This window comes from Harpia harpyja, chromosome 14 (assembly GCF_026419915.1).
Source record: "Harpia harpyja isolate bHarHar1 chromosome 14, bHarHar1 primary haplotype, whole genome shotgun sequence".
Lineage (NCBI taxonomy): Eukaryota > Metazoa > Chordata > Aves > Accipitriformes > Accipitridae > Harpia > Harpia harpyja.
Window position 1 is genome coordinate 6,824,579 of NC_068953.1, and position 15,609 is coordinate 6,840,187.

Genomic DNA, 15,609 nt, shown 5'->3' on the forward strand with positions numbered 1-15,609 from the left:
TGTCTTTTCTTGTCTATATGAAGGGGAGACATTTATTTGTTGTGGATAGAGGGAAGCAGCTTTGAGGGATGATATAAAACAGAAAATTGCAGAAAATACCTTTAAGAAAGAAAACCACTGTTAGATCCTTGAACTTCAACTAACCACAGCATAATGAAGGCTACTGGAAAGGCTTCTGTGATCATCATCTTCCTCTGTTTGTTTGTAAATGGCACTAATCTGCAGTTGTGTGACTGTACTGAACTGCTCTTACCATGTGGCAATTTTCAGTGCCCTTTACAAGGTACCCAGAAGATTGTGTTCCTATGACAAACAAATGCTGCTGTGTGTAATTTCGTGCCCTTTTAATTTATGCTATACTGCATTTGTTGAGTAATGTTTGCCAATATCCTTTCTTTCACCTAATCTGCAGATAGAGCTAAAAGGCTTACTTTATAAGATAGCTGGCTTAGTTATGACTTCTAAGTGTCAGTTATCTTTCCTACTGAGTATAATGCCACTCAATTCATTTAGAAACAAGATAATTTTATAGTTGTCTGCCTTAAGCTGTACTATCTCATATTCTTAGATAATTCATATCCACTTGTTTTGTCTGTGCTTATTATTTCTCATCTTCAAACTTACCTTTTAAACTACAAATGTGAAACTGTCTCTTATGCAATTTACATAAACAACAAAAGGCAGTTGTACTTCCCTTAGCTTTAAAAGAAGCTTCCAGGGTATTCTTAAACAAAAAATCCCCTTATTTTCTGCCTGCAGGGTAGATCTCTGCCTTCTTTGCTCGCAATCTCTGACTTTGCACCTTAAACAGGAAAACCTGGTGTGAAATTTCTTCAAATGATTTTTAAAAAATTGACTCTGTAATATATCATCTCATCTACCACAGCATTAATATCCTAAAGGACCTTCAGTAATTCAATAAAAAAATTCAATCCGGAAATGCTTTTGGCTATTTTGAGTCAAGTTGGGCTTCCTGAAACTTTTCTGTGTTTGAGCTCTCAACTTACATTCAAAGATTTCACGGTACTATCACTAGCAATTATATCCATTTCCTCTTCTATCAGGCTTTAAATGTTTCCCTGTTATCACCCTTTAAGGTGCTGGAAATCCAAATGTCCCGCAGTCTCCTACCAAAACTATTTGTATTCTGAGCTTCTTTTTGCACCTTTTATGGGTGATGTGCCACAAATTGTCATGGATCAATAACACAAATTGAACTTCATAACATGGCATTCATTATCTAGATGCTTTCCCCAACACTGTTAACGTTACATCTAAGCATCTCACAACATTGTTACTGGAGAAGTGCAGCTATTCCCACGTCAGAGATAGCAAGCTGGGCAGAAATGGTAGAAAGATTTGCTTAAGGGCGGAGGAGTTGAACGTAATTTTCTTGAGTCACAGGTGAGCAACCTAAACACTAAAGGGGAAGGAAACTCTTGAGAGCAAAGTATGTGTTGATAAATCATTCAGAAAGATCCCATGAGCCCCTGTGTGTGTTTTCACATTTAACTTTCAATGGATATACTACTAATATTTTGCAATTCCATTGGTTTAAAATGGAAAGTCTCATCTCACCAAGCGCATATGTCCATCCTCCACGTTCATGCACCCCTTTCCCTTCCCAAAGGGCAAGCAGACCGTCTCCCTTTCTTCCCCTCCTCCCTGCAAGAGCAGCCAATTTCCACACACCCTGTGCTAAGGTCTTCTCCCATCCTACACCTACCAGCAGGGAGTGGGGAAGGAGAGGTCACCAAGCCATGCACCATGGCAAGAGCAGTAATGACAGACTGGATGCCTGTGCTAGGCTGAGATCAGGCAATGAAAGAGAGCATTTGGGTAGGCAGGCAGGAGCTGCTGCCTAAATGGGCTGGACAAGGACTTTCACAAACCTCAGATGAACCACGCCAATAGCTTCTTAAAATACATCCTCGATGTTATTCTGTGCTTTCCTCATATACACACCTTATTGTCACTTTAAGAATGTAAAATCCCATGCTTCATTTTTATTATATTCTTAATTTAACAATATACTTCTATACCGAAGAGAGCAGGTAGAACTGATAATTGACTCATTTCTGCTTCTGGTTTGTAATCCTAACACTAACCTTTTCTTTGCTTGTTAATTAACATGAGCTATACTAAGCTTGACCGTTTTTTTCCTACTAGATTATAAAATGAGGACAAAAGGGATAAGGCCTAGATCAACAACTAGATTTTCACTAGCCCAAATTCTATTAACTTTTTTTGCTCATTCTTTTATTCATCAGTCTATGATATTTCTCTTTCTGCTCTTGCCCATCATGCCCACCCTTTGAACAGAAATGTAGCTACAGATGGTACTTTGGCAAGGTAGACTGAGAGCTGTAGTGGCATTGCACGTTGTTAGAGAAGGCTTGAACTGCTAATGCATCTCTGTCGCACCGTTTGGTGACCTTGCACGTGTGTCCTTTTGACTCAGTGTCTCGGGGTAACACAGTGAACAACAAAAATAGCATCAATTGCTACTTCACCACATTTTTGACTTGCAGGAACCATTTTCTGCTGCTTTCTGGACTGATTGCTAAAGAAATACAGAATTCTCCCAGAAATTCAGAGCACCATTATATAACTGAATCTCCCAAATGGAGTGTTTATACTGAATTCATCATCATGGTGTCTGAGCATCTGTTGTGTTTAAAATGAGAAAACAATTTAAATGTAGTGTTTAGTCAGAAAATCCTGCACGAATCCAGAAATGATGATAGGCTCATCTAAAAGCCTTTTTTCCTACATTACCCCTATTCTCTCTTAAGATGTAACTTTTGTAGATGATGGATTGAGTCAGTGCCAAATTACAGCTTGCAATGAAATTCTGCATCAGCCAAGACATAATCAACATTAAACATTTGAGTCTAAGACTTCGTTTTGATCCTCACACAAAGTGAATTGCAGAACAGTGTCATTTATTTATGTTTACCCAGCTTTTGCTCATCTGCTAACAATGAATGACAAGAGTGGTTGACTGGCAGGTCAGCCAAAAATACCCTGTGTTTAGAGTAATCGGCAGTGGAAGGCTTCAGCAATGACTGCCCTGTCAAAAATTCTCCTGAAGTCACACAGCAACTAGCATCACAGACACATCTATGTACCTCTGGGGCTCAATTTGGATTTTTCCTTCATTGTGTTTCCTACTATCTGGAAGAGAGTACAAATGATTGTGACACTTGAAACAGTTCCGGCAGCATTTGGATGGCAGGAATCCATCACCTCTCGCATTTATTTCTTCAACCTATCATTTACTTTTTTGGTGTTAGCACAAAGGTGAAAAGTCCTCATAGCAAATTCTGAGACATGCATAGCCAATCTGACCTCTTAAGGTAGTAATTTGTACTTTTTACTGTAGTCCTGGGGAAGCTTAAAAGAAACATCAAGTTTTAAAAGTCATTTAAAATAGCCTTTTTTCCTACTTGCAAATGAATTAAAGTAAGACTTACAAAAGAAGTAAGAACATATGAAAATATTAATGAGAAATACTTTCAAATCTTCTACGCTTCATTCAGGTCATATTTTTCATATTTCCTAGCTGCAATGGTGACATATAAACAAGTAATAAGTATGTTTTGCTCAGTTAGTACCCTCATCAGTGTAAGATACCAGGTCAGCAGCCAAAATGGCTGTCCTGCTTCAGATCTGATTCTCACAAATCTCAAAGTACTATTAAACACCTTGTTAGAGTATCTTAGAACAGATGCCCCAGAAAGCTTAAGACTCTCACTCACCTTTCACTTGCATGTCTGCATCTAGAAATAACTACTTTAAACCTAAAGTAGCCAATGCTACTTTTTTTTTCTTTTTTTTTTTTTTTTTAAAGAGTCATAATATATGCTGAAAATAACACACAGTGTTAACTACTAACCAGGGAACCCTGGATAAAGCTCACTGTTGAACACCAGTTGTTGAACAGAGGTATTGCTAGTTGGTTCTTGTTACAACTAGTCTAATGAAGTGTTAGACACCACTTGCAGTTTAAGTGCTAATTCCTAGCATATCATTATTTCTAGTAAAGTAGATTTTGCAGCCAAGTACAGTTAACCCTTGACTGCATTTCCACTTCACTGCATGATGTATTATTACATTTCTCTGCACATGCTTTTATATAGCTGTCTGCTCAGAAGCAGGAGAAAACTGAGTTCCTTGCATTCTTAGTCTTATTCTTTTAAGTAAAAAAAAAATTATAATCTTTTATTTATCTAGGATATAATTTCTGGCATATTACTATAAAAGTGGATGACAAGCCTTTCTATTAAACCAGTATTTTATAGTCATTTCTTTTAAATCACAAAATAACTGTCAAAAGCAGTAAAAAAAAAAAAAAACCAAACCACAAACCATATTTGCCAGCAACAGCCTAAAGAACCACGGTTTTAACAGAGATAACAAAGAGAATCAGAGGTCTAAGATTATTTCAAACAACTGTTTTTTGCATTTCTCCTTTGTTAGATTAAACTAAGTTAATCTTTTAAAATGATTTTAATCTTAAAACCACAGTAGTTTGCCAAAATGCTACATAAACTGCTGAAAGTATAGGTGGTCTTGTAAAATTTATTTTACCAGTTTACCAACAATGTAACAGCACCTCACTCCTGTGTGCTTATACATAAAAAATAGCAGACAGGTAGATCTATGGATTCATTAATAGGTATGTGGGTAACACCACATTGGCAGATCCTAACGTTTCATGGTATAGTACCCTGTGTGTGAGAAAAATATGGGTTTGTTTTTCAAAGACAATTACTGTGAACCATAATTTCTATCTTCTTAAACAGCATTCTTCTGAGCCCACTAACAGCCCAATTCTCCAGCTGTTACTTTGAATAGCCTCACTGAAAGAAAAAAAGGAACTGAGAACTGGACCAGAGAGCTAAAGTTCTTACCGTGCTTGAATTGTAATGACTTATGACTTGTGCCTTGAGCAGGCCAGGAGTATCCACCAAGATGCGATAATTAAATATGTACAATCTTAGGGCATTCTCCTTGCATATAGGTATGTGTGGACAAACAAGGTTTGACCACTATAAGAATTCAGGAAAAGACAACATTAACATCCAGCTCCAAATCCTAACCAATTAAGAAAAAACTGCAATTAACTTTTTTCTTTCTTGAATAGTCCATATGATATTTAGGCCTATTATTAAGCAACACACCAGAAAAAAATCCTTCATCGCTTGCCAAAGATAGGAAAATTCCCACTGCATCCCTGCCAGGTATTGGTCCAATGAAACAATACAAATCAGGACCACAGGTTCTGAGGAGCCTGGTGCATGTTCTCACAGATGGTGCTATACCTTTCCATGAAGCAGAAAATACATTTAATTTAATTTAAGACAAATCTAAAAATATTTTTGTCAGCCACACAAATTACATATCCTAGAACCAGAGGACATCTAAAAAACCTCCTTTCTTTTGCAAAGTGAGGACCTCAGATCTTGTACCTGTTCAGATCCACAAAATTAATACCATAAATAACTCTTCAGTGATATGACATTACTGCTCTTTCCAAAGGGTTTTATAAGATCTACAAGAGCAACTATATTTTAACACTGGAATATCAGCTGTTGTTCTTAACAGGTTTTAACTCATTAAAATTATTTTCCTCACTGGACACCTGCCATGCAGAAATTACATTTCTTTTGCTGTTTTTATTAAACTTTGGATAAACAAAAATGCATATTTTTTTTTTCCTTAATGAGATCTTAGCCACTTTTTACAAGGACTCTGAATCAAAACAAACATTTAACTTGTCTTCTTGAGCAGTTTCATTTGCTTTTGTTCCCTGCTGTGCTGGAAACATGCTTTGTGCTTGCTCTCAATCAGGTATCCCAACAGTTTATCAGGTAGCACAGCATAACACAAATATTATAGTTACAGATTAGCTGTTCCCTGCTGCCATTCACTTCATGGTTTATATCCCTCGTCATTTACAAATCAAAATGTTTACGCACTCAATTATAACACTTCTAAGTGAGAATAAAGGGTATTCTATTACTCCCAAGAGGACTATGGAAACATTTGTGTGTAAAGTACTGATACTCTAAATTCCCTCAGTTTCATATTTCTCAATGTCTCACTGCAGCAGAACATCTCACAGTAATCTAACATTTATAAAAGAGTTATGTGTGCACACTAGATCAGAGCTCTGTAATTCACAGAGGGTCTTTGTCCAAGTTAAAAAAATTGCTAAAAGATTACTGAAAAGAGTCCCTGGAATTTTTGGCACCTGCAACCATCAACACAGCAAACTGCCTCCTTTTGCTTAGCCAAAGAGCCTTGGTCAAATGCCACACAAAAAATATCCTGCTACTAGCTCTGCCCAAAGATGCACATTTCACCTGGGTGAAGGATCAAGAAAAACAGCAAAACACATTGCAGAGGAAAACCAGTGCAAACAATATGAGTACTTTGAGTAGAGGGCTGAACTTTATCGAAGTACAGGCAAAGAACAGGTTATTACCATTATAAATACACATGCATACGTGTTGGGAAAGAGAATTAGATGTTTTCCCCACAGTGGCCAGCACATGATCCATACTATCAGCCTATCTGTATTATTTTGCCCCAAAGACACAGCCTACCCAGCTGAGGAGAGCGTTCTCAGTAAATTACCCCTAACATACTGTCGTCAGCTCCTGCTGACATTTCCAACACCGCCAACCTCAGGTGTCTGAAAAGTGCTGTGTCTGCTCCTGGTCCAGTGCACATTCTTGGGTGATGGAACAAGGGCACATTCTGGATTTTCATCAGCTAAAAGAGAGTAATTAATCTTAATTCTCCTTTTCTCCCTGAAAAGTAGAACTTCTATAGCTCGAAGAAAACAAAGAGCTATCAGTTGTTCTGTGGCAAATTAATCTTAAAGGGGGAATCTTCCAAAGAAAATCAATAGCTTATAACAAGATTCTGTATTGTGTTTGAGCCCTGAAACTCAAACTAGAATGAAAGGGTACTTTCAGCATTGCAAGTTTACTCTTGTTGTGCTTTGTTTTTAATACAATGTCATAATTTGAAAAAGTGAGATTTTCACATATGAACAATTTTAGTTATGTGTGGCTTCACCTTCATGGAAGACTCTAGTAATATTTAATACAGACTGTAAGATTACAGGTATTTCAGGCAACTTTAAAGAAATTCTTCTCAAAAGAAGGAATTTAATAGGAAATTATATTTTTTTATCCTGCATATAATATTCTATGTCTAAGACATCTTTATTCATTTGTAGCTTTCTGAATTAGTCTGTTCCATATCAGAAACTCTGAAAATGATGTCTCCTTACATGGTCAATCTTTTTAAAAAAAAAAAGAATTAAAAAAAAAAATCCAAACCAAAAACCTAATGAATTTAACCATGGTACCATGGAAACAGCTTTAAAATTAATTTGGGTGCAGGGAGGAAGGATACAACTCTAACACAGAGAAAGTGACAGGTTTCAGAAGAAAAATAAGTCTGTCTTCATTCAGCACTGGGATCTCTGAGAAACAATAGTTCATAGCAAGGCAAGGGGATATTTTCAAACTACAGCAAAGCAAGATTTCTCAAGCACGCTCTCCAAAATGGTTCATTACCAAACTGAGATGTGATGAGGAGAGGCAGAATGGAGCAGAGGCACACAAATCTGCAGGAATAGGAAACTTGAAATGAAAACTGCTTGAAAGCACTGGTAAAGAATGCCAAAGCTCTCAGACAAGTACTTTTATTGTGAAGGCAGTGCAATACAGGGTGGAGAGATCATTTATAGATCAGCAAAGGAAATAACTGTTCTAATTTCTAATCAGTTCGAGTCCGTTAACTCATTCTGACAAATACCTATTGACTGCCTGCAGTCTGGGTGTGAGTTTTGCAGAGAGTGAATTGTGTCTCTTTCTAACATCAATAGAGATCTCCAACAGAGCTGGGACACTATTATGTGCTGAGGCCCATATCAGTCATTGCAATATAACGTCTTATGCAAGACTAGAAATGCACTGGAGGGCAGGCTCCTTGCAGTGACTGTCCTGGTTTCAGCTGGGATAGAGTTAACTGTCTTCCTAGTAGCTGGTACAGTGCTATGTTTTGAGTTCAGTATGCAAAGAATGTTGATAACACTGATGTTTTCAGTTGTTGCTAAGTAATGTTTAGTCTCAAGTCAAGGATTTTTCAGCTTCTCATGCCCAGCCAGCGAGAAAGCTGGAGGGGCACAAGAAGTTGGCACAGGACACAGCCAGGGCACCTGACCCAAAGTGGCCAACGGTGTATTCCATACCATGTGATGTCATTCCCAGTATATAAACTGGGGGGAGTGGGGGCAGGGGAATCGCCGCTTGGGGACTAGCTGGGTGTCAATCGGCAGGTGGTGAGCAATTGCACTGTGCATCATTTGTACATTCCAATCCTTTTATTATTGCTGTTGTCATTTTATTAGTGTTATCATTATAATTATTAGTTTCTTCTTTTCTGTTCTATTAAACCATTCTTATCTCAACCCATGAGTTTTACTACTTTTCCCGATTTTCTTCCCCATCCCACTGGGTGGGGGGGAGTGAGTGAGTGGCTGCATGGTGCTTAGTTGCTGGCTGGGGTTAAACCATGACAGTGACTCTGGGACAACTATCCTACATGTGGCCATATGTACTTGGGAGTTTTATTTCCATAAGTCCCAACAGTAAAAATTAGAATTTGACATTGACTCAGCGGTTCCATGGGTGGAATGAGAATTTGGTCCTCACTTTTACCTATTCCTGCACTAGACATTTTAGGTTGTTAAATAAACTAATCTAATCCGTTGTTATTCTGGGACTTCGCACAGAAGGAATTCTAGTTTAAAGCAGATTTCATCACTTATTTCCTTGATAATTCACAAGTTAGTTTGGCTGCCAGAGTGAATAGTTGTACATAAAAAGAAAAATACGTTACTAAGCCTAAAAATTTCAGTGAGTGCATAGTCCCGAGAACCATGATGTTATCAAAGTTCAGTAGTACCACAAAGTGATGACTAATGAGCCTATAACCTCTTTGTGCTGTAGAGTAAATGCTCTCATTAATTCTTTACAAGACCTTTAGAAAACATACTGCATCCATCCTGCTTCCTAGCTATCAGAATTTAGTAGATGACTTCATTGGCTGCTTTGACATTTTTACTTTTTCGTTCCAGTTTGGTTTGTTTGCTTGCCTTAAAAAATGCCTACTCTGTGAATTGTAAAAAGGTCAACCAATAGTTCCCAATCAGGACAGGACAAAAGTAACTGAAATTAACACATTATAGCAGTAATTTTGACCCTTACCTTATTTTTTTGGTCTGTGAACCATTAGCTGTAAATAGTAAAGCATTGTGCCAAAGATCTTCTAATCTTACTAATGCAAATATTCTCTTTCCTTTCAGAATTTCCACTACCCTTTTTTACATCAATGCCCAAGCACTAAAACAGCATCACTAACGGTTTTGGGGGGTGGTGGGAGGACAACGCTTGGTGGATTTTTATATTATGAAAGCTCACAAGATCTGATTCTGAGTAATTTACTTATAAGAATAATACATTTTGCAGTCAGGGCAGAGTGTAGGAAATAGAACTGTCTGAACACTCCCAGAGTTTGGACACATCATTTATTTCTCAACTTATCATAGACTGAGATAATAATGGTCTAGGTTACACATAAATTGGGATGCTGTTATAATTCAGATCACTACTAGCACACATGTTGGTGGACATACATATTCATATAGCAAAGCAAGGCTTTGTCTTTGTAACTTGATTGTGCATTGCAGATCGTATAGGGAGATCATTCTTGCAGAGAAACCCTTGCAATTGTATTTCACTGCTGAAGCACCAGACATTGCATTCATCCAAAAGACAAAGCCACCAATGCAGGCACTAAACCCCATTTCAGTGTTTTTTGAGGTGTTTGGGGTTTTTTTTCCTGATTATAAACATGGAAAGCAGACTACGATGAAATTTCTTTACTGACAGTATTAGTCATTGGCCATTTGTACAATTAAAAAGACTACCAGACATCGGTCAAGTTAATACTGATCTTGTTCATAGTATGTAAGTCCAGAAATTTCAGTGGACAGCCTTTAGATTTATGCCAACACATGGAAGACACACCTGATTTTTAAATACAAACATCGGGCTGCTGCAAGTCTGAAAATGCCAGAACAATGACCTTACTTTTCTAATTGACATCTGAAAACCAAGATAGATATCTTCAGGCTAAATAAAGCTAACTAGCCTTTCAAATTCTTAGGTACTTAACTGCCTCACTATTCATTCAAGTTCATTAAAGTTGTTCCTCTTTTAAAAAAAAAAAAAAAAAAAGGGAGGCTACAAATTGCAATATAAATGGTAACAGTGTCTTGTGATCCCAGACAACTCAAATATCACTGTTCTGTGTAAGACATTTACATACGCAGGGAGAAAGATGAACTGTGCCTTCATAATTTAAAAGTCGCAGCAAATCGTAAAACTAAAAAGCAGAAGGAAAGCTGTAGGAGCTAAGGAGAACCTGGCTAACAATAATACAATAAGTGCCTAACTGTAGGAGCTTTTGTAACCAATTTTGTAAAATCTGGGGCCAACGAATTCTGCGAGTGCTGGCTTAAACAGTTCCAAACCCGTATCCCATATGTTTCTTCAAATATTTCAACCCCTGACTCCTCAGTGTTTGGCTCAAGGCTGAAAAGTACAGATTACTCGATGCCCATGGCAAGTGCTGTTGCAACAGGGAAATGATGTCAACCCCTGCAGTGCAATTCATAACTTGATGTGGGTAAATTCACTTACTGGCAATTTAGAAGAAAATGTGCTGGTGCTGTGCCAGTTGGAGCCAGATGGTGACTGAAATTATTAAAATCATGCGTGCTGCAAACCTCTGAAAAATTGCAGTGTTACGAAATAACCTAAGCGTAGATGGGATCCTAATACAAACCAATTGGTGTATAGAGAGTATTTGCAAACAGTGTATGGTATGATTTGCTACTGTTTAATTGTAATCTTTCCTTTCCCTGTTTTCTAGGTTCAACTAATCCACTATAACCATGAGCTGTACACAAATGTCACAGAAGCTGCAAAGAGTCCTAATGGGTTGGTGGTAGTTTCCATATTTATGAAAGTAAGTATTCAGCATTATCAATACCTAATATATGGACAATGAACTTCTTTTCCCATGAGCTGTAAATCTAGGAATTAGACTCCTTAGTATACTATAGCAATGTCTAGAGGCTCTGATCTGGAATCCAGTGACAGCATCGCCCTAGGAACTGAAAACACAATGTCTACTCCAAAGCATTTACAATGTAATGTAAGGAAAATGAAAAGGGATAAGGAAGGGGGGTGGGGTGGAATCCTTCTACCATAAACATCACTCATAACACTTTAACAGCTATGACAAAAGTTACTAATTTTACAGATTTGGTATTTCTTCATGAAATGTTATTCAGTCAATTAAAAGTAAATCTCTTCTAGTAGGTTGAGGCCCTGGGAAAGAGGGCATGTTTGCTCTTTGGAGACATGCCGATGTTTTAAAGTCAGCAAAATAAGTTTTTCTCACAACGATAATTAAAACATCTTAAACTATCAAAACTGAAAGAACGTTAAAAGTATAACTCTTAATATCTTCCATTTCACAGAACTAGAAAGACATGTGAATATTTTGTCATATTTTAGTCTCCATCCTGTTGTGTTCAAGATGCATAGTTAGGTCTGTAAATTACAGTGATCTAGCACTGAACTCAAACCTCCCCAATTACATTGGAGAAACCTTTTCTCTCATTTTATATGAAGAATGCATTTCCCCCCAAAATGTTGTTCATATTCTGCCATTACATATCTATGTTTCATCAGTCTAAAAAAGCATATATTTCTGAATAAGGGCTTAATGCTGAAATAAATAGCTTTCATCATCAGACCTTACATATTGGATATCTATTATTTCCCTTTAGTACTCTCTAATCCCATTTCATAAGGTAAAGTTCCTGACAAAGCATTAACATCAGAATTAAAATATCCATTTCACATAGCATCTTGAATTATTATATATGAAAATTGCCCTTTTATACAGGTCTAATATTTAAGAAAGATATTTAGGTTACCTTTTTTCATCCAAAATGTATTGTATTACAACCCAATGACCTGACTTGGATTCACACAAGAGGATAAAATTGAAGCAAGCCTTCAAAATGCCCAGCATGCCAATTTTAGCTAAATAATGCATCACTCATGTACTTGCTGAGTTGCACACCTCTTGTAATGAGCAACAAAATTTAGTATCTGCCTCACCATATTTTTCTCTAGGCCACTCTCACTGGCAGCAAAAGATGTGTTCTATTTTAAATGTCCAAAGTAGTTAGAAAAACTTCCAAGTGGAGAAGTAACTATCCGAATTTCCACAAAATGGAACCTGAACTGAATTTTCCTGAAGGCTACCTGTCAAACAGATCTGGATTACAGTTTGTCCAATAGCCCATTTATTTTCCTAAATCTTAATTAAAAATTTTGTGAAGTTCTCCATTTTCAAAATAAATTTATTCCGTTCTTGATAAATGCTAGATGTATTACAGCAGCATCCAGTGTCTGATAAAAAAACCACATCGCAGAATAATTGAAAGATAAGTAGGATATTAGAAGGCTAGCTACAGAGTTACTAAAACGTCTCCATAAAAAAATGTGACACTGATTTTGTTGCTAACCAATAATAGTTTTGCCATCTGCAGTACAATAAAATCTGTCATTAAATTATCATTGATAATCAACAATGATATTGTTGATAAAGTACATACCCCCCCAAAAAAAGCAAAACAACAATGCCTCTAAGTCCTCTCTATCATTTTTCCTCTAAATCCTCTTCAGGTATGCTTATGTTAATGTAGACCGAACATTTTACATGTATGTATGCGTATTTGTGAGTGCACGTGGGTGAAATTTAGGCATTTCATACCTATATGTAAAACAAAGGCAAGACAGATTTTATTTGCAATATAAATAGTCTGCTGCAAGGAAAGTATATTTCTCAGTAAATAGAAAAATAATAGAATATGATATGAAAATCCTGCCTAATTGTATTAACCACCTGCAAATCCCGTCAAAGCTGTTGGAGAATAAACCTGTACTCACACTTGTGTTCAGGCATTAATTTCTATTCATCCTAGTCTCCCATCCCTGGGTTTTTTTGATATATTTTTAGATACCAACTTTCTAACAAGATTTGTTAGAAAAATATCCGAGTAATTATTTCCTCTTTCCACAACAATGAAAAAAAGGCAGAAACAATTTGGAGGAGTGGCAGGAGAGAGAGAATAAGTACGTGCATGTGCGTGCACACACAGAACAGCCACATTTCCAGAAAGGAAATGTTTGTGAGAAGATTTTGACGTTGTACATTTTCTCTTCTGTAGGTATCTGAATCATCAAATCCATTTCTAAATCGTATGCTTAACAGAGACACCATAACGAGAATAACGTATAAAAGTAAGTTTCTTTTAATTTACTATAGCTAATAGCTGTATGCTTTTAGTATCAAATAATGTATTTAGCGATCCACTGAAACAAGAGGCACTTCATTATGGGCAAAAATTACAAAGTTTGCATTGTCAGCAACTCTACATGATAAACTTGGGAACCTGAAAAATCTAGTAAGGTCATCAGTTCGTCAAATGAATTTTGAACTTCAAAGTCTATTTTATGTTTGAACAAGCAATAAATTAATGAAATTATACTCAACAAATACATATACTGTATTCACACAGAATACTCAGGAGAAACTGCCTACTATTAGCAATAAAAGTAACATGCAGAGCAGCCTGGATTATATCAAATCAAGTTATGTCAAGATGCTGCATCATTAACTGTGGATTTAGTATTCACTAATGCTCTCTTTTTGTACAGAAAAGTTATGATGTTTCTATTCAACTATTGCTGCATTTAATGTATATATAAAGAGGTCATTAACATAGCATGTATATTTGTTGTATTCACACTTGGAAAGCCTTTAACTGATAATGCTAAATAATTCCATGTTACTATATTGAACTTGTGAAAATGGGAGTTTAAATGGCAGTGAAAATTAGGCTAGTTTAGAGAAAGTCACAAAAAATGCATATATCTCACTGGAACAAATTAAAGCTCTTCTCCTGAAAACCTTATTCCCTTTGTCAAATATTCAGTTGAATTCCAAGCAAGCATTAAGTTAATAAAATAAGTTAAACAATACCAGAATTTAACTTTCAGAAAGCACACAGGAAACTGAAAAAATAAGGAAAGCATTGTAAAAGTCAGCCTTCATTTGTTATTCTGTAAACAATGACTTAACATTTTCATAAACTTCATTAATTTTGCTTTTGTTTATGAAAGCTGGGAGAGAGTTATTCATGATAACTGGAATGAGAGTGGTTGTCAGGACTCCAGGATTTGGTTCACAATTCTACAAGGGTTTGCCTCAGTTTACCTCTCTGTAAATTAAATATATTGTACTATATACTCTACAATAACAGTGTTACTTGGAAAACTTTGCATCTAAAACTCCAGAGATGTCAAACGTCCATTTAACTTCAACAAAAGTCACTGAACTTCAGATTTATGGTGGAAAGGTTTGGAGAGATTTCTATACACGTCCCTAAAGTACATTGTCTGATTTCTTTCTGTGGACACCATCTTCTCCCCCTCCCTGCAAAGCCAGGATTGTAAAAAGAAAAAGTTTAGATTTGAGACCAACGTAAAGTGAAAGCACAGAATTTTAGCCACTCAGGCCCGAACAAGAGAACACTAGAAAGATTCCGAGTCTTGCCATACAATACAGACTTTGAACAATGGAGCCAATCCAACCCCATTCTGAAGTAGATAGTTCCTTATCCTCTCCTATAACACACACTTTTCTTCCCACTGATGTTTCTCTAATTTTAACTTACACTTAACACATTTTTTTACATCTTCGGTCCAAATAAGAGGCCTCTATTGTGATGAAACTCTATTCTCCATGATACCTATAGAAAGGAAGGCGACAGAGGATTCCCCTCAGAACATTTTTTCCCGATTGTTCCATCAGTGTGAAATGTCATCTTCTCTGCATGGAAGAAGCAGGAGATTAGCCCAGTTTTTAAACTGCCTGTCTTGATTCCTTGCAAAAACACAGCAATACTGTTCTGTAAAAGCTTTCTGCCTACCAATGCTGCTGCAGCGTCCTGGAGAAGGGAAATCGTCATTAAGACTGTATGTGGTTTTTCAGGCTCTTTCACTCCCAAATTACACATTCCTGGCTTCTGTCTGGGGACCAGCCAGAAGATCTCTGACTGTACCTGCACCGAAGAAGCTGCTTTTCCCCCCACGTACGCACACGCAGACCTGTCAGGTCTCACACAATGAATAAGAAGAGACTCCAACCTCATTTTTCCCATCACAGCAGCTGTATCTTATGCATTTACATGAGTGCCACAGCCTTTTTTATACTCCTTGGCCCCACACGCTAAAATGGCTGGCCAGCAGAGCAAAGATTAGAGAACCTGTGGCAGCTTAGAGCAGAGAAGAGGCCATGATTAGGGATATACAGCTCCACAGGGCGGGAAGGCACCAGCAGCATCTTTCCATTGTCGCATGAGCGAGCACCCAACCG

The 15,609-nt window shown here is 37.0% G+C and overlaps 1 protein-coding gene across 3 annotated transcripts in view; it reads left to right on the forward strand.

Moving 5' to 3' along the window:
- The window catches only part of CA10 (carbonic anhydrase 10), a 213,580-nt gene that overhangs the window by 188,487 nt on the left and 9,484 nt on the right, over positions 1 to 15,609 (forward strand). For all 3 annotated transcript variants that reach the window (XM_052808292.1, XM_052808290.1, XM_052808291.1), the window contains 2 exons: positions 11,023 to 11,118; positions 13,400 to 13,472. In XM_052808292.1, coding sequence (XP_052664252.1) covers positions 11,023 to 11,118; positions 13,400 to 13,472 — 169 coding nt within the window. The remainder of the gene's footprint in view (positions 1 to 11,022; positions 11,119 to 13,399; positions 13,473 to 15,609) is intronic.